Raw genomic sequence first — 19454 nt, forward strand, 5'->3', positions numbered from 1 at the left:
TCCATCAGTGCACCAAATTGTAATTTAAGATCGGTGCACTCCTTACGTCGATCACAAAGAAAAGAATCCCCAGGTGAGGTAGGATTAGTCACCAGGTCGACCTTGGAAAACATTCCACAGGTCCCACAATGGATTAAATCATGACTCACCCGTAAATCGCCATCTGCTATTTCCGTGTGAGTCACGATACCCTGTGACGTGTTTAAGGCAGATCTCGTAACTACCATTATAAAATTAAATAAATATCAATGAAAGTAACTTTAAAAAATTATATCTATAATATTATTAAAATCAAACAGTTTCAGGAAAACCTATAACAAAATAATCCAACAATATCTAAATAAATCAAATATTTAAAAGCACTATCCAAAAGTAAACCACTTAACTGAGGAGCCCTGTCTAAGCGCGTCCGCTCACCTCGAATGCCAACGTATTCAACGTAGCTCTAGAGACTAAACATGGGGGTCCATCACTTCAAGCCTCCAATAAGCAAAGTGGTGGGATTGCACCGGTTGATGAGAGTCATCTACCACCTAGTACTGCCTGGTAACATAGAGGGGTGGCATTCCTCCATGTGGTGTGGGCCCCACACCTTGACCCCTGCTTACGTTGGGTCACACCTGGGTGAGCACCCACCATGTACTTGTGCATGGAGGTTATACTCAGGATTACTTACAGTCCCACCATTATGAAGGTGCAAGCAGAAGATTTGGCTGTCACAGACCGTCCGGACTTTGCCGAAATTGGGTCCACTTGACTTGAGTGTCACCCGAATGTCAGTTCCATCAGCGTTTTAGACTCCCAGCTAGCAAGTACAGCTTGTTTGGCATATCTGAGAGAATGTCTGTGACAACCTCAAGAATTCATCTCCAATGTCAATACAGTTGAAGAAATCAGGATTGTCTTGACAAGTCTGAATGAAGCATAATGACCACTGTTTGTTGCTTCTGCCCATCTTTCAGTCTGTGCAGCACAAATTTTGAACAGATCTTCCTTTCCCCTAAATCTTCATGCAGAATTTGAAATCATCTCCTTAGTTAACTGCAGCCATTATCAACCCACTACAGGATGGAAGCCTCCTCAACAATTCATGCTGAGGGAAATGGACCATAATCTGCCACGCTGGTCCAGTGCGGGTTGGCAGATCAACCGTATTTAGCAGTCAGGGGCTTGAACCCCGGTCTACTCCAAGAGCGTGTGCTACTGCACTGCCACTCCTGACCACTCGGCTACATCATCTCCTTATTCGCATCCAACGCAACAGCACCGGGGTTCGAGCCCGTCACCACCAAATACGGAGATGCGGAAAGGTCAGGGAATAACCAACGCATATCCCGGAGCAATATGGCCTTAGTTGCTAATGCTCCTAAAAACCAAATAACTAACTAACTAACTCAACAGCCATGATTCTGAGGGTTCAAACAATGATCTCTTACCTCGATTTCCTGAATTTGTATAACTCTGTCCTCATTTTGACAGATACACACTTCTTAGGTTAACACAAACATGCTCACATCCATCTTTGAATTGTTGATACCAATTAAAACACACTGCTGTGACTTAATGTTTCATCACCATAAACAGTTTTTAACATTTCTGTTGTAGATTTCCCCCTCCCCCCTCTCTTCGTTCCTCTCTCACCCAACTTTCCCAACAGTGTGTGTATTTGTGACACATATGGGAAGCACAATTTTCAAAAACTAAGGGCACCACCTGATCCTAAGCTCCATACTAATCTAAAAGTGTATTTGTGATGTATACCTTAACTTTAAGCAAAATAATCTAAATACATCAGCATCTTTTTCCAGCATAATCCAACAAAACTGTTATTTTTTCTTTTATTGGTAGTATATGCATTAATGGTATTTGGTGCCATTCTCTACATGTTAAGTTTGACTTACTGCCAAGCATCGGAGCAGTTGGCAACAAGGGACTCCACTTGATTGAACAAACCTGTTGTCTTGTTCTCCTCCATATAACTTGAGAAAGGTCATGGTGTACAGTTTTTCTGCCCAAGCAGAAAAACTGTACACCGTGACCTTTACCTTTTTTCTACTTAGGCAGAAAAACTGTACACAGTGGATGGAATATTTGAACAACTACAGATGGTAAAAGTGGAAATAGCAAGGGTTAATCACTGCAGTGACTCAGAACATTTAACTTTGTCAAGCATTGCCATCACTGCATCATAACTCACTTGATGTAATTACCCTCTCTGTGCAAAGATAGTATATGTGCAATTCCTGCTTTATACTCCTTGTCAGATGCTTCCTAATTAGTAATCTTTTCTTTTTCACTTTCTCTGCCCAAAATCTCTTTATTCCATTCTGTCATTCATTTGCTCTCTTTATCATTTTTCCCAATTTCACAAATCACTCTGAACTTTCTGACCTATTTTTTGTGACTATTAACATTTCCTAGAATGACTTGCCTAATAGTGAAGTAATTTTCATAGTTGATTTTTAATGTTCAGCCTCTAGCTGGCTTCTGTTCTCTAATTGTATCGACCCAACTGGTCAAGATACCTAGATTTTTATTATCACTAATGACTTTACACAAATTGTTCATTTACCTGTTAGAATGTTGGACAACTCAAACCATTCACTTAACACTGTTAATCTTTTCCTTATTATAAATCCTTCAAAGTATACAGTTAATATCAGCTGTTCTCTGGGTGTCTTAGATCACAACTTGGTCATGACCTCTTCTCCCATTGAAGTCCTTTGCTAATGTCTCAACTCCTAAGATGTTCTAGTGTATTTACTTCTTTGTTTAGAAGACTGTGTATACCTCTAAACAACTATATTCAAAACTGAATCACTGCAAATCTACATTTGGGGAACAGACATTTGCAGAATGAATTAGAGAAGTTTAACAGACCATCAAACTGGCCTGCTATAAAAACTTCCATCCCATGCTCTGCTTTTTCAATTTTGTTTTGCAATTTGGTAACCAGTTTTTGTGTGCTGGTAGACAGCTTTATGTCTATACTTTTCAACCATTGCTGAAGTGCTTTAAAGTTATGTTCTTTCACGTTGTTTTGCTCTTGTACATCAGTGACCTTCTTTCGTTGACTGTTAATCCAGTCCATCACTTGCAGATAATAAAATAGATAATATAATATAATAAAATAGTACACTAAATTTTATTTCCAGTTTGATAAACCTTGATCTGCACAAACAACCAAAAGTAATTAAATACTTGCTACCAGTTGGTTCAGTGCCAGTCTGAAAATTATTCTCGAATGAGGGATGAAGATTGTATTTCTCTTGAAAAAATAATCTTTTATTTCTTACAAAAAAAAATGAATCTGTTGTGCCTATACTTACCTTCAATAACATCCAGATTTCTAGATTGGAATATAGGAACACTTGAATCAATTTAAACTTTCAATCTTTCTTGACATAAGCATATTAGAAACATTGCTCCTTCTGCATACTAAAAATTAGGGGTTTCTCTGTTAATTCTGTATGGACCTCAGTTTTGGTGTACTATAAGATGTTGTTCCCACATCTGGAGCAGTATTCCCCCAAACATTTCAAAAACTACTCAATTCTATCCAGAAGAGAACCATCACATTAATCAATGATCCTCTGTCCCACTCCTTGCAACATTAATTCTGTTTCTGCTACATTCCTTTTATACATGTATGGTATGAAAATTATGGGCACTCTCTACTTTCGAACCACTTCAAATTCATTTTGTGTACAACCATCAACCCATCCATGGTACTGCAGTACAGTAAGTTTCAACACCCTTTTTTCATTTGTTGTTATAAAAAAAAAAAAAAATATATATATATATATATAACATTTAAAAATGCACATATGACCACTCTCCTCCCTTTTGGATACATCAAATTATTTCTAAGAAAAATAAATTTCAAAAACTGTATATTGAAATATTTGCTATATATACACTGAGTGATCAGTGAATTATGACCACCTACTTAGTACTTTGTAGGTCCTCCTTTTGCTCTCAGTACGGCAGCTATCTGACGTGGCATCGATTCAGCAAGATTTCAGAAGCATTCGGGAGGTAGAAATATTGAATATTGTTGTAAGCATTGACTCATCCGACCAGCACACCTTCTTCCAGTCTTCTAACGTCCAACTTGCATGCTCTTTGCACCAGGCGAGTCTTTTATTCCAATGAACTGGATCAGAGTAAAATGCAAAAACTTTGGGAGATGCATTATGGCCACAGAAGCCGATGCATCAACAACTAACAAAAAAAAAAAAAAAAACGCCAATGAACCTTGGTTAGGAGATGATGCCGTAGGGGTTGTTCGCTGGTATAGCCCATACGTGCGAGTGTGCAATGCATGGTCATGCCAGATTCTGGATTGGCCCATGTTGTATTGGGTTGTCAACTCTTCAACAGTGCTGCACCTGTTTGCCTGTACGACTCGTCAGACATGGCGCTCACCTCTAACATCAACCTTTCGCTGACCTTTGCAGTTTTGCTGTTGGGTCATTGTTTGACCATTTTGATGCCAGTCCTGGTACATTTTAACTACAGCGGCTCTCAAACACCCCACCTGTTCAGCCGTTTTGGAAATCGAGGCACCAGCTCGTTGAGCACCCACAATCTGTCCTTTATCAAAGTCCGATAAATCCTTCCTTTTACCCATCACGCTCGGAATTTTACTACCTACCGAACCACTGACACCTTATCTATGCTACTTGGGTCAACTAACTGTGCACTCGTACCTCACGTGGTCAACGGGTCGCATTCAGTTTTCATAGGGGTGGTCATAATTCAGTGATCACTCATTGTATATGCTTATGTTAATATGTTTGTTTTTTATATTTTTGTAGAGCCATAATAGTGCATGGCCATTTCAGAAGCCTGTTGAGAAATCTGAAGCTCCTGATTATTATGATCACATCAAGTATCCAATGGGTATGACAGTTTATCGTTTGGCTTGAATAATAAAAAATATTTCTATCTTATAAAATGCCATAACTCTTTACAGGAAAAGCTAAAAGCATGTTATTAACAGGATATTTTTTAATTATTTACATTCCTGACAATTAAACTCAAAGAGACAAACTTTGAGTTTAATTGCCAGGAATGTAATTCATTATATTTGTTATCTAATTATAATATGTATATAATGAATGTGTGTGTTATGTATGCTACACACATGTATATGATTGATGCTATTTTCTCCATTTGCATTTGTAACTTTGGTACTAAAGTAGGTGCTCAAAGGGACTCTCATTGCTACACAAATATGACTTAATGAGCTGCAATAATGAAACTCATATTGAATACCAAAATTAGAATGCCGCACCCTGCACTCTTTATCATTGATCCACTTTGGTGTGCATTTTTGTGGCATACACAGTGCCACTTTCAGAAAGAATTCATAAATAGAAATCCACAAAATCCAATTCTCTAAGTAACTTAGAGGGAAGATCTGGCTGAGGTTTATAAAGCTCTGAGAGGAGTAGTAAAATGAGGAGAAATTTTAATGGTATAAAATGATGCTGTAAAATGAGAGAACATAAATTGGAACTAAGCAGTAAGAATCACAGACTATATTGTAGGAAGTTTTCCTTTAGTTGAAATAATTTGCTTCCATTGGTAGGCCAATGGCTCACAAAAATTCAAAATCCAGCTGTATTGGTACCTGCAAGAAAAGGGAAACACAGTATGGTTTTTTACTGCAATATGTGGTAAATACTAGTACTGATTAGAACAATTATATTTTATTCAAAAATTTATTTTATAAAACTAACTAAATGTGTGTGCTTGTAACTATATATTTATCAGAACAGTATAAATCCTATTTTGCTGCTAAATAAGATTCAAAATTTAATACATGAAGAAACGTCATAAAATAACAATAATAATGGTTTAAAATAATAATAATAATAATAATAAAAAAATATATATACAGTCATACCTCGATTAACGAATAGGATGCATTCCACGAAATTACTTCTTTAAGAAATACTATGGCCAGAATAGGGCCATAGTATTTCTTAAAGAAGTTCCTACGTAAAGAAAATGAAAAGCTTTTTTCGAACAAAGAAAAGTTTTATTAAATAAACAGATCACTTACATACAGAGTGAAATCACATTTTAAAACGTGAGTCTAAAGTTGATTGTTTATGCTTTTTTTCTCTTTCATTTAACAATTGCCTATACAGAATTATTGCATTTAACACTGATCGCTTAACAATAACACTTCTTCCTAAATCAGGATCATTTTCACTAAAAAAATTTAAAACATTTTCAATGTCATTTAAGCACCTTTTTAAATCTTTTGTTGTTAACACTTTTTCGGCAGGAATTTCTTTAACTTCGTCTTCATTTTCTTTGTCTTCGTTGCTAACAAGGTTTTCTAAATCTTCCACTGAAAAACCATCATCTTCTGCATTCAATAAATTTCTAACATCCTCTTCATCAACATTTTCAAAACCTATTGATTGAGCCATCTGGATAACTTCATTTCTAATTTCTTGGATGTTATTTTCTTCTTCTAGTACAACTTCTGGCCATATTTTGCACCCAACTCCATTTAAGCATTTCTTAGTGACTTCTTTCCAAGAACTATCAATGTTTTCAATTGTGTTTTTAATGGTGTAGTTTTTCCAAAAAGTTTTAACTGTCATTTCCTCCTTATCCTCTAGTTCAATTGAATTGCTTAATGTTCGATGCAGATAATAAGCTTTAAATGATTGTATTACTCCCTGATCCAATGGTTGAATCAGGGAAGTTGTGTTTGCTGGAAGAAACACAACTTTGACAGGAATGCATGTGTCCAACGTGTTAAGATCAGTAGGATGTCCCGGAGCATTGTCTAACAACAAAAGAGCTTTTTCTTCAAAGTTGTTTTTTTGACAATACCTTTTTACTTCAGAGCACAAGTGGTTAACAAACCAATCAGTAAATAATTCCTTGGTAACCCACACTTTTCTATTTGCTTTCCATATTACAGGTAAATTCATTTTTATGTTACCTTTTAATGCCCTCGGATTTTCTGAATGGTAAACTAATAACGATTTTATTTCTTCCAAGATGTCATAGTAGGGCTTCAACATCGTGTTGACACCTCTTTGGATGCCATGGCTACATTCCCAATCAGGATCATTATCACAAAAGTTCGTCAAATGCACTATGAATTTTGGCAAGAGCACTCTGAATATGTTTTGTTTTTAATGTTCTGATTGGCTCCAACTCTTCCACTCCATCTGGCGTGTCAGCTTCATGTTGTTGAAGTTGCACAGTCAGTTCCTCCAATTCCTCCCTCAAAAGGGACTCATCATGCTCTCCAGCAACTGGTCAACATCATCTGGATCAAAATTGTCAATGCCAACATCCTTAGCCATGCCAGAAACATCTTTAGCCACTTCCGAAACTGACTCAATCCTTACAGAATCAGTCACTGCTTCGGGCCACAGTTTACACCAGACGCCATTCATGCTGGACTGTGACACTTCCTCCCAGGCAGAATCAATGTTTGTGATGGCATTCAGGATGTTATACGACTTCCAGTAATCCCTCACAGTTATATCAGACTGCACAGCCTCAAAAATCACTTTGCAAGTTGTACGCAAATAATATGCCTTAAAGGTCACAGTTACACCCTGGTCCATCAATTGCAAAAGTGAAGTTGTGTTGGGAGGCAAATACACAGCCTCAACTTTCAAATGGTCATTGTGGAGTTCTTGAAAGTTGGCTGGGTGTCCTGAGGCATTGTCCAACACCAACATGACTTTGGGAGGTAAGCCATTTGCTGCACAAAACTGAGCAACCTCTGGACAAAAGTACGAGGTGTACCATTTGCTAATAATTGTCTGAGTCACCCATGCCTTTTTGTTAGAGTGCCAAAACACAGGAAGTCGTGTCTTCACCATGCCCTTCATTACACAAGGCGTCTCTGAATGGTACACCAACATTGGTTTGAGTTTAAATGTTCCCAATGCATTGCCACCCAGAAGCAATGTTAACTGATCTTTTGCAGCCTTGAAACCAGGGAAAGACCTCTCCTCACAGGCAATGTATGTCCTACTTGACAATTTTTTTCAATAAAGCCCCATTTCATCTGCATTAAAAACTAAATCAGGGTGGTAGCTGCCTTCTTCTATTAAGCATTTAAATCGGAAGGATATTCTTCCGCCACTGCAACATCAGCACTAGCAGCCTTACCAGACACTTTCACACTGTGAATTTTAGAATGGTTTTTAAACCAATAAAACCACCCTTTGCTGGCTGTAAATGTTTCAGTGCTACTAGACTCCTCACATATTTCATCAAATAACGACTTTGCCTTGTCCAGAATTACTGCCTGTGTAAAGGAACGTTATTTTGGTTCATATATCGTCAACCCACAACACTAACAATTTATCCATTTTTTCCATTGTCTCACTGCGTGAATAAGTTGTACTGGAGGATGACACACTTGTTATTCCTGTGTGTGTGTGTGCACTTTATTTTATCAACATTGTTCATATTCTTTGATATGGTAGGAGGCACTAAACTCAACGCCTTACATACATCTTACCGACACTTACCAGACTCCATGCGATGAATCACATCCATTTTCTCCTTAATTATTAGTGTTTTATGTTCTTTTTTGCCCCCCCCCCCCCCCCCCGCACACTGCCCTACGCTTAGAGTTCATGGTAACACAAAAATTATTATTATTATTATTAATGAGAAATAGCACTATAATAACACTGTGTAACCCGTTAACAGTTGAGGAAAAATTCACAATGAAACCAACATGGCACAACTCATGGCATCACTATCATTCCACCCACAATGCACCACAAAAAACAAAAGAAATGCCTAGTGCGTGTTTGGACTCACAGGTGTTGCTGTGATGTGTTACTGAGTTGCGATTTTTTTGTTATTTTCAATTTTTTTAGATAATATTTTGAAACAGTGTGAAAAGTCGTAAAATAGACCATCGTAAAACGGGACCTACCTGTATATATAACATGGGGGGGGATTGCAAAAGTCACTTCATCGAACCCACCTCCCCAAGGTTGACATGTCTGAACTACCAACTACCAATAGCTACTAACCACCACCACTGGATGAAATGCCACAGCAGTATGAAGATGACAAGTAGAAATATTGAATGTACTGCATCGAGTGTGGTTCAGGATAAAGTCACTAGTATTCAGGTTTTAGGCAGTGGAGTTGGTTTGAAAAGTAAGAGACAGTCTCCTGAGGAAGGCAGTTGAACTAATGACCACCCAGGAGGGAAGAAAAAGCCATTGCATGAAGTGGAGCATTGAAATGAATGTATTCATCAAGCAAGCATGCTGTGAAGTAACCAAGTTATAGACCAATAAGACAGTATACAAGATGAAACTGCACACCAAGTGGTTGGAACAGTACCTGATTGTTTGGGTCACTGAGCAGTGAATAGCAGAATGGACATGGACCATTGTCATAAAGAACTTGATAGCTCCTGCGGTCTTGGAAAAATCAAGTAGGATGTGAGTGACCAACTACAAAGAACAAAGAATACAGACATAACCAAACCTGAATTAGAGGAGGAACAGCAAGTGCAACAAAAAGTAGCTGAAGTGGAAACAGACAAGGGTAAAATATCTAGAATAGAAGATAAGTGGTAGAAGGCCCTATCAGAATTTGAGGGCATAGACCCCGCAAAGACCCACACTACAATGAAAGAGAGTCCTGTGACAAGTGCTTCTTGATTAGACCGAGGTTTGAGCCCGTCACCACCAAATACGGAGGATGCGGAAAGGTCAGGGAATGACCACAGCATATCCCAGAGCAATATGGCCTTAATTGCTAATGCTCCTAAAAACCAAATAACTAACTAACTAACCTGTGACAAATTACAGACCCCCTCAATTGGGGAATAATACTGAATTACCTGAACAACAACAACAACAAAGTAATAGATTCCATCTGCACAGCAATTTACTGTGCTGCTGTTGCAGCACAGTAAATTGGATGAATGGAAGAGGAACAGGAGGCCAACAGAAAATGAAACACAAAAACACAAACCACCAGTCTGGGAATGAAAGCTACAGCCAAAGATAGAAGAGCTAAGAGTGAAAACGGGCTAACTGACCCAGTACGAAGGGAGTAACAGAAGTAAGGAGCTGACCAGAAAAGTGAAGGCCATCCTAAAGGAAGACAACATCCAGAGTAAACCAGACCTATAATCAGAGGATCGAAGAATGTCCAGACATTCTCAAGCAGAACCTCCTTGCGCTTGGCAAGGTAAAGTGCCCAGAGGAAATCAGACAATTGGATATTTGATGAAAACCAGAGAGCCTTCTATAGGAACATTGGACACAGGAGAAGGATGGCAATGGATCCATCCCTCCCCCAGCCAGAAGGCACTTGAGGAGTTCTGGGGCAATCTATGGAGCAGTGATGTTAGCCATAATGGCTGTGTTCCCCCCCCCCCCAGATAGACCTAGAATTAAAGAAAACAAAGGAGATACACAAGATGACAGAATGGGGGGTTCAGAAAGAAGTGCAGTAGCTGGAGGAGATTATGAGATCAACCAGGATAATAATGGCCCAGAGCCACCAACACCACCTGAAGTTGGACAATGAGAGACTGACCAAAGCCCAGAAAGGAGGGAGAAGTTTGACAGACCTCATTGAACAACAAAAAGTGATTAAGAACCTGAGAGATTACTTCCAGGTAAACAGTGCCAATCTACCAAGCCATAATGAAGATAGACAAATGGCACACACTGCTCAGCCTCAGCAAAGAGACCCCAATCCCCTCCCTCACAGACAGAAGAAACAAAGACAGGAAGGTGGGCAAAGAAAGGCACTCCTTGTCAGATGCTACAGTGACTTCCATCAAGACTGCATAGATATGATGGCTTCCAATGCTTGGCTCACAAGTGGGAGACTATTTCCTGAAGCCAAAGGATTCATGTTTCTCAACCAACACCAGGTAATATACACCAAGAAATACATTGCCAGGGACTGAAGTGACAGATGACACATCATGATGACACCTGGCCCCAGAAACAGTTCAGCACATCACTGCGAGGTGCAGGGTAAACATCCATAGACAGGATCAGGTAGCCAGGATAATACAAAGGGTACTAGGAAAGTTTTGCAATATGACGCAACAATGAATCACAGGAAGCTGCTTGTTGCTGCATGTTGAGACATGTTCATACGTGCATAGTAGCCGCCGCGCCAAGTCGATGGGCTCAGTTATTCATTAGTAGTGAGAGTGTAAAGTGCTTGCGATGGCATCGTGGTCACGAAATGAGATAAGGACAGTTTTGCAGTATAATTTCGTGCGTGGTTTAACCATAGACCAGTGCTTAGAAGAAATGACTCTTGCACTGATGATGATTGTCCACATCGTACAACGATATTCAGGTGGCATAGAGAATTCCAAAGGGGAAATTTCGCTCTGGAGGATTCTGAGAGGCCGGGAAGGCCACGAACGTCAGTTACGGAGGAAAACATTACTGCTGTGAGGAAAATGCTTGACGAAAACAGGCGAGTGACCTACCAACAGATAGAGGATACTTTGGGCCTAAATGCACCAGCAATTTGTTCGATTCTGCAAGATCATTTGCACGTGAAGAAGCTTTGTTCTCTCTGGGTGCTGCATCAACTGACTGAAGAGCAGATGACACGACGTGTGACTTGGTGCTGGGAGATGTTAAAAAAAGTTTGATAAGGGACAATCTCGATATGTGAACAACATCGTGACAGGTGACGAGACTTGGCTGTACTATTACGATCTGCCGACCAAGGCTCGCTCAAAACAAAGTTTGGGTCTTTGATGATGACGACACACCCGTAATTGTCAGAAAATCCCGATCTGTAAAGAAGAAAATGATAGCTGTATTTTTCAAATCGAGTGGAATTGTGGAACGTGTCGTTTTGGACACGCAGAAGACAGTCACAGCTAAGTGGTATACTGAACAATGCCTGCCTAAAGTCATTGGATCTATGAAGAACCTGCGGCCAAAGTCAAGAATGGACACCTGGTACCTCCATCACGAAAATGCTCCAGCTCACCGCGCCAAAGCCTGCACCGAATATTTGACCACGACAGGACTGAAACTTCTCGAGCACCCTCCCTACAGTCCAGACCTTGCTCCCTGCGACTTTGCACTGTTCCCGCATGTGAAAATGAAGCTAAAAGGGAGGCGGTTTTCCAGTGATGAGGACCTTCTACGGGCTTGGGACAACGAGTGTGCTTTACTCCCTAGTGAAACTTGGCAGAACTGGTTTAAAGATTGGTTTCGGAGGATGGAGAGGTGTATCGAATGTAGAGGAAATTACTTTGAAAAAATTAAATAAACAAAGCTGTATTGCAAAACTTTCCTAGTACCCTTTGTACATCAGAAGCTCGTGCAAAAATACCAGTTGATCAAAGAAAGTGTACCGCATTACAAGTATGAACCTCAAGCCGTACTAGAGATCCCTGTTCATAAACTATACTAGGGCCATGCCATAATAATGGACAAGATGATTCTAAAAAAGTAGACCAGACATTACTCTCATCTACAACGAGGAAATGGCTACCTACCTGATCAGCACAGTGGTACCTAATACCAGCAACCTCCAGAAAACCTATGAGGAAAAGATCACGAAATAAACAGACTTTTAAGACAGGAAATTAAAGAAATGTGGCATGTGTAACAAGTAATGACTATCCTGATCACTGTGTTAACCACTGGGAGGCACCAAAGAACCTCCATAACAACCTATCATCAGGTCTCCCAGAGTACAATTATATGGAATTCCAGAAGGATGTGATTCTGAACACTGGTAGGATAGTCAGAGAGTTCCTTGACCAACAGTAATAATAATAATAGTAACCATATAACCAATCACTCCATGCCCCTGGTATCAGTACTCGTCACATGGTTGAAAAAATCCCATAAGGAAAAAAATAATGATAATAATAAGTTAATACCCAAGCACGGTACTAAGTACTATAGGTTCTAATACCTCTCGTGTTTGGGGTTTACATAAAAAAAATAAAATTACAATAATAATAGTCATTAACTATAGCAAAACCACTTAAAATAGTGGTTTTGCTATAGTTTAATAAATATTTATATTTTTAATCAATCTTTAAATTTCAGTTGAATTGGATTATTTATGTATAATAATTCATTTCAGACTTGAAGACTATGACAGATCGCTTAAAAAATCGATACTATATCAACAGAAGACTGTTTTCTGCTGACATGCAACGCATCTTTTATAACTGTCGAGCCTACAATAGCCCAGATACAGAATATTATAAGTGTGCCAACATTTTGGAAAGATTTTTTCAAAATAAAATAAAAGAAGTTGGACTGTCAGATAAATAATGTGTGTTTTATATAATTTAATATTTTGATGAGAGCCGCTATATCTCTTGAAGAGTTCTAGAAAATTAAAATATAATTTATATAATTTTGTGACTTTTTTCCTCTATTTTTTAGTCTATTTTGCATTTTTTATTAATGAAAGATATTATTTATTGTTATTATCTCCAAAATGTTTTTATGCAAGTTATAATGTACCAATATTATGTGAACATAATTATTATTTCATTAGTCACTGGGAATGTAGACAGTGACTGTTGCCTTATTCTCATATCTCACATTCTGCTGAAAACCCATACAGTCACATAATTTATCATCCTGGCTTTGTTCTGCCTATTTAGTTTCATTTCACTACTCAGAAACATGCTGTCACTTGGTGTTGTCGATATGATTTTAGGATGGAGCTTTTAAAGAAAACTTCATTTCATGAATGAAGTTAAAAACAACCTTAAATACAATATCATAAGAAAAACTGGGTTTAGAAGAAACCAGACAGCGATCATAAAAAATTCCTGTCTTGATGGAACTGAATGCTAATCCTACTGAGAATGAAAAAAATAGATAATTTTTAGATTAGTTTTTCCCTGCCCTAAGAGCTACAAATCTTTGATTTCATACAAGCATCCAGGTCTAAATCCTTGGCAGTGGTATATTTTGGTTGATAAGATTGTCAATCTATCACTATCTTGTGCATTGTGGAATAGAGATAAATTGTGATTAACTTCATTTTTTAAAAGCTCCATTCCGCTATCGCCACTGATATTGGTAATGTTACAAGAATCTCACTGTCATGAAAATATTTGCCAATGAGGCCATTAAATTGTTTGAGCACATGAATTGCAAGATTTTCAGTGAAGAATACCTGTCTTCGAAATGGTTCCACAAATATTTTAATTCTTTGTATATGTCAATGCTGGAGATATCTTTCTGATCACCATCTGTAAGCTGAATTACTAAATCCAAAAACTCTTATACAGCTCATCGATCCTTATTTCTGTGGCATAATTCAACTTGTATGGAAATTTGAATTAATCATTATGTTTTTTGAACAACTCACGCCTGTCTTTCAGTGACTGGATTGCATTGTCTAAAATGCTGAACAAGTAAATATTAAAATTTCTTCCTTTATCATCCCAAATTCATCTTTATTTTTTTCTTTTTAGACTCACTAATTTTGAAAAACAATGACTTGGCAAGTCATTTTTCTCTAAAATTAGTGAATCAAAAACAAAAAATAGCTTACCACTGGGAAATAAGTATTAAAAGTGATAGCTGTACAATAATATAAAAAGTAAAATAAGATTAACAGAATGCAGTTAAGCAATGAAGTTGAAGAGAAATTAATGAAAGAGTGACATTCTTGCTTGCTTGAGCCTCAAGCAAGTCTGCTCCAAATCTTTATCATTACAAGGAGGTAGTTTGTATGCAAATCTTTTTAATAGTAATATTGGGAATGTGTTTGAACCAGTGTAGGAGAGAAGTTTGCATGTAAAGCTTGCTGTTTTACAGGTACAACTATTTTCACATTATTTACATTAAATCTGGATGTTCATGGATGTTCAAGTGTAATGGTAGAATGACAAGGAATAATACAAACCTAAATTATTATTTATGGATAGTGTAATATTTCTGGAAGTTATAGAGATATCATATAGATATAATAAGTGAACCATATTATTTTGACCAGATTATGTGGTAGTTTTCTTCACCCATGAAATCTGATGGTAACAAGTGAAGCTGCAAGTTGCAATAGACATAGTGAAACTCCACAGTAGTCACACAGGGCTGTTTTCAGAACTCTCGGGCCCCCCTGGCGAATTTCCAAATGTGGCCCCTATTCAGTTTAAATTTTGTTTTAATTTTTTTTCTGGGTCTCTCCTAGTCGCATTCGTTACCCTAAGTGAGGCCCCTCGTGTCTGCCAGGTGCGCCCATGCATTAAAATGACCCAGTAGTCACATGTACCCTCTATTGGCCTAAGTAACTAGACACCTGTGTGTGTATCAAAAAATGACCCCCCCCCTTCCTTTTACTGATATAATATTTAATGTGCCACCCCCCCCCCCTTTTGCCTTAATTATGCACTGTATCCTTATCAGTACCCTACAAACAAATTTTTGACATTAAACTGATACTGGTAATGTTACAAGAATCTCACTGTCACGAAAATATTTGCCATTGATGCCATTAAATTGTTATAATCATTCCTCCTTTTGACAGTGGGTAATTCAGCTACTGATTACAAGCATGTTGGCCTGGCCTGAATCCAGTTCATCTCAAGGTGTACATTGAGGTTAATGTCGAGACTCTGGGCAGGCTAGTGGAGTTTTTATATGCACATGTCTTTGAACAAGTTATTACAGGCTGTACAATAATACATGGTGCACTGTTGTGCTGAAACAGGAAGGGTCTTCTGCTTACTGTTGCAACATTGTAGGAGGAGCAGAATTGTACGGAAACATGTGACATTTATTGTTTCATTAAAGACAGCCCATGGCGGTCCAAGCTGAAACTACAAGAAACAACCTAGTTGGTTGTTTGGGTCTGGCACAGGTGCTGTCACCAACTGATGACAACACCTCTGCCTGAACCAAACACAGCCATCGTATTGGAAAATCATGTATCATAATTTGGCACTCCACAGCAGGTAGCTTTCCAACATTCTGCGGACCAATTATAATGAGTTGTGCACCAGGTAAGTGGAGGCTGTGCATTGCGTGTTACAATGTTTGATTTGTATGCTGTAGTTCTTGTATAAAATCTGATGCAATGCAGCATTCTCCTTATATTTACAGAGTCCAGTCACAATATTATGACCACTCTCCCAATTCAGACATCACACATGCCTAGCAAATCATACAGCTCACATGTCAAGTTCACACACTGCAAGCATATAAGGCTTGATGTTTGGCATCCAGCCTCCGTAACAGCCTCTGTTATGGGCAAAGCACACGACCTATCAGACCTGGAAAAAGGCATGATCATCGGTTATTGGGCCAGGGATGCCAGCATTTCTGAAACAGCAGACTTTGTGAAATGCAGTGGTGAAAGTGTATCAAGAATTGATACACTTTCACCACCACTGCACTTGAACATCCACTGATCCCAGAGGTGAACGTCAGCTGAAACGGTTGGTCAGGACCGATCAGCGTGCTACTGTTGCTCAACTGGCCATCCATATGAACCATGTGGCCACCAGAAAGGTCTCCAACACGAGACAGTGCAGCGAACCCTGTTGTGCATTGGGCTCCGGAGCAGACGCTTGGTGACAGCACCCATGCTGACGGCCGTTCATCGCAAACAACGCTGTCAGTTTGCACAGCAATACCGACCCTGGCCAAGTGGCAATGGGTGGCCTTCTCCAATGAGTCACAGTTTCTGCTCCACCGAGTGGATGGACAGTGGTGTTTTAGGCGTGAAACCTCTGAGAACAGACACCGTACATGATTGTTGGCAGAAGACAGGCTGGTTGGGGGTGGCGTTATGGTCTGGGGAATGTTTTCATGGCATGGCTTGGGTCTGCTGATACCTCTAGAGGGCACCTTGAACACAAATGGTTACCTGTCGATTGGCACCCAAGGTACACCTGTACATGTTGACCATGTTCCATGTGGGTGATGGTATTTATCAGCAAGACAATGCACCTTGCCATGTCACCAGAATTGTCTGTGAGTGGTTTGAGGAGCACGACGAAGACTTCAAGCTACTCCCTTGGCCACTGAATTCCTCGGATCTTAACCCAATTGAAAATATATGGAACCATCTTGATCAACACATCAGACGGATTGATCCTCCACCAAGGAACCTACAGGAACTCTGTGCTGCACTGCAGTCTGCATGGTCACAGATACCCTTAGCAACCTTCCGCTTGCTTATTGAGCCCCTCCCATGGTGGCTGGCTGCAGTGTATGCTGCGAAAGGTGCATATTCTGGATACTAGATAGGTGGTCATAATAATGTGACTGGACCCTGTATATCACTTCTTGTGTACCCCCATTGGAATTTACTAAGTTCAATGCCTAACCCATCTGCTATATTTTGTTGATTTTCTTGCTTCTAATGTGAACATAGTTGTTTTATACCTATTCCTGAAACATCAATGGCAGGAATGATTCATTTTTTCACAATCCCAGAAGTGCTCAGATACATCTGTAAATATAGTGTATAAATTCTGGAATGGGTTGCAAGACTGAATCCTCTAATATTCTTTACACTTTTCCTTTGTCAAAATTGTTTCTTGCATTCATCATAATAACTAGGTTGGTCAGGGCAAGCTTTCTCTTTCAAAATCCCCCTTGCTGTAATCCATTAAAGATACTATTCCCATCAAGGTAGTCCTGTAATGTAGCCTTAATCACACCTCCTTTATAGATTGGGGAATACATTAGTGCTTTTCCAGTCCAGGAGAAGTCCCAGAGTCTAATGATGATCTCAGTATCATCCCCAGTTAAATGATGCAATCGTATACAGCCTTTTTAAGTTTACCGTCCACCCTGGAGCCTTATCTTTGCTCAGCTCCAGTAGTTTTTCCTATGTATTCTCCAACCTTTTACTTTTCCTTCCCTTGCGGGTCTGAAAGGTCTTTCAATTGGAAAGATCATTGCAAAATATTTGTTCAACTCTGCAACTTCTGCTGGGCTTTCTATGGCTCTTACACTTTGATAAAGTAAGGGCCTATCAGATTTATTCTTTCTTTTCTTTGTATTCTCATAAGCAAAGAACACCTTGTCTCCATTTTTAGCTCTTTGCTAGTGATTTTATGTATTCAGCTTTCGCCTGCCTTACTCCATAAGTGGTTTAACTTCATACACGTCATAATACTCTTTGAATTAGTATCTTACAGTAGTCTGTAACTGTCCCATGCATTTTTCTTTTGCTCATTTATACTCTTAACCTGTCTTGTCATCCACTTGGGTATATTTCTTTTGCACTAAAAAAAAATGCATTTCTAAATTCTAGGATAAATCTCTTGAATACTTTGTGCAGCAAATTTGTATCCAACAGCACATAATTGTCTTGTCAGTAAATACAGCTCAAGAAATATCTCAATCTTTTAGTCTCCTCTCTTGAAATTGATGCCCTCCTCTTTTCTATAGAAATTTCTTTGGATACTTACCTATTTTATGACATTGTGGTCACTACCTACTATTGGTCACTGCCTTGTCAAATGGTGAGAACAAAGTTGAGGATATTAACTGCTCTTGTACTTTGACATATTTGAATAAATAATCATCCAGATGGGTCAAAAATCTTTCAAGTCCAATTTTCCCATAATGAGTCAGTTATATTTGGCTGCCCATTCAAGTTGCCAATAGTGATTTTTGTCATATTCCTCAAACATGTTTGGTCTGTAATCATCCTTTACTGCAATTCATCTTGCACCACACAGATTAAGAAACATTCCTCCTCTTCATATTGACCCTCACTGTCTCTCCTGTTTTCACCATAATGAAATTCTTCATCCCATACCTCTTGATATCATCATATCTTTAGTCTTGTTATATCAGCATCAGTTGGCCTAATCAAAACCTCAAGTTCATTCTAATTTATTTACAATACTCTTGGCATTATTATACAGACAAATTTTTTTCATATTTGAATATTATGCTAACTGAACAGATTTATTTACACCGGCCCTTGTTGTAGTAGAGGTGTTATAATCACTGTCTCCCTACATGGTGAGAAAAAAGTCTGAGTTTGAATCCAATTAGTGATGTGAAGAATTTTTATGGGCTTTTTTACAACATGGTTAAGTCAATTTGTCTAAAGTGAGAGTGGCATGGTTTTTTCCTCCTAGAAACTTGGGATTTTCATCCAGGAAACTGATCATAGGATATGTGCAATTACAGATATAATACACCAGTGCCTCATCGCCTTAGTTTAGCATGTGTAACATAATTGTATAGATTGTGAGGAACACTAATTGTTCCTCATACAATCCGATTTTTCAGTATTGGCTACAGATCTTTTTCATATTGACTCAGAATAAAAGGATGTGTGTTACCTGCTTTAAAATGCTATAAGCAGTTTCTTCAATTGAGTTAACTGAAAAAAACTGGAAAGTACATTGAAATTCATAAAATTCATTGTACTTTTGATCAGTATACTTATTAAAGGTTCACAAATTTCATTAATAATAATAATAT

The 19454-nt window shown here is 38.6% G+C and overlaps 1 protein-coding gene across 3 annotated transcripts in view; it reads left to right on the forward strand.

Moving 5' to 3' along the window:
- Gcn5 (Gcn5 acetyltransferase) overlaps window positions 1–13313 on the forward strand; it is a 240352-nt gene extending 227039 nt beyond the window's left edge. For all 3 annotated transcript variants that reach the window (XM_090383703.1, XM_090383702.1, XM_090383704.1), the window contains exons 19-20: window positions 4821–4905; window positions 13120–13313. In XM_090383703.1, the coding sequence (XP_090239829.1) occupies window positions 4821–4905; window positions 13120–13313 (279 nt within the window). The remainder of the gene's footprint in view (window positions 1–4820; window positions 4906–13119) is intronic.
- The last annotated feature ends 6141 nt before the right edge of the window (window positions 13314–19454 follow it).

This window comes from Mastigoproctus giganteus, chromosome 10 (assembly GCF_048544385.1).
Source record: "Mastigoproctus giganteus isolate SK-2022 chromosome 10, ASM4854438v1, whole genome shotgun sequence".
NCBI lineage: Eukaryota > Metazoa > Arthropoda > Arachnida > Uropygi > Thelyphonidae > Mastigoproctus > Mastigoproctus giganteus.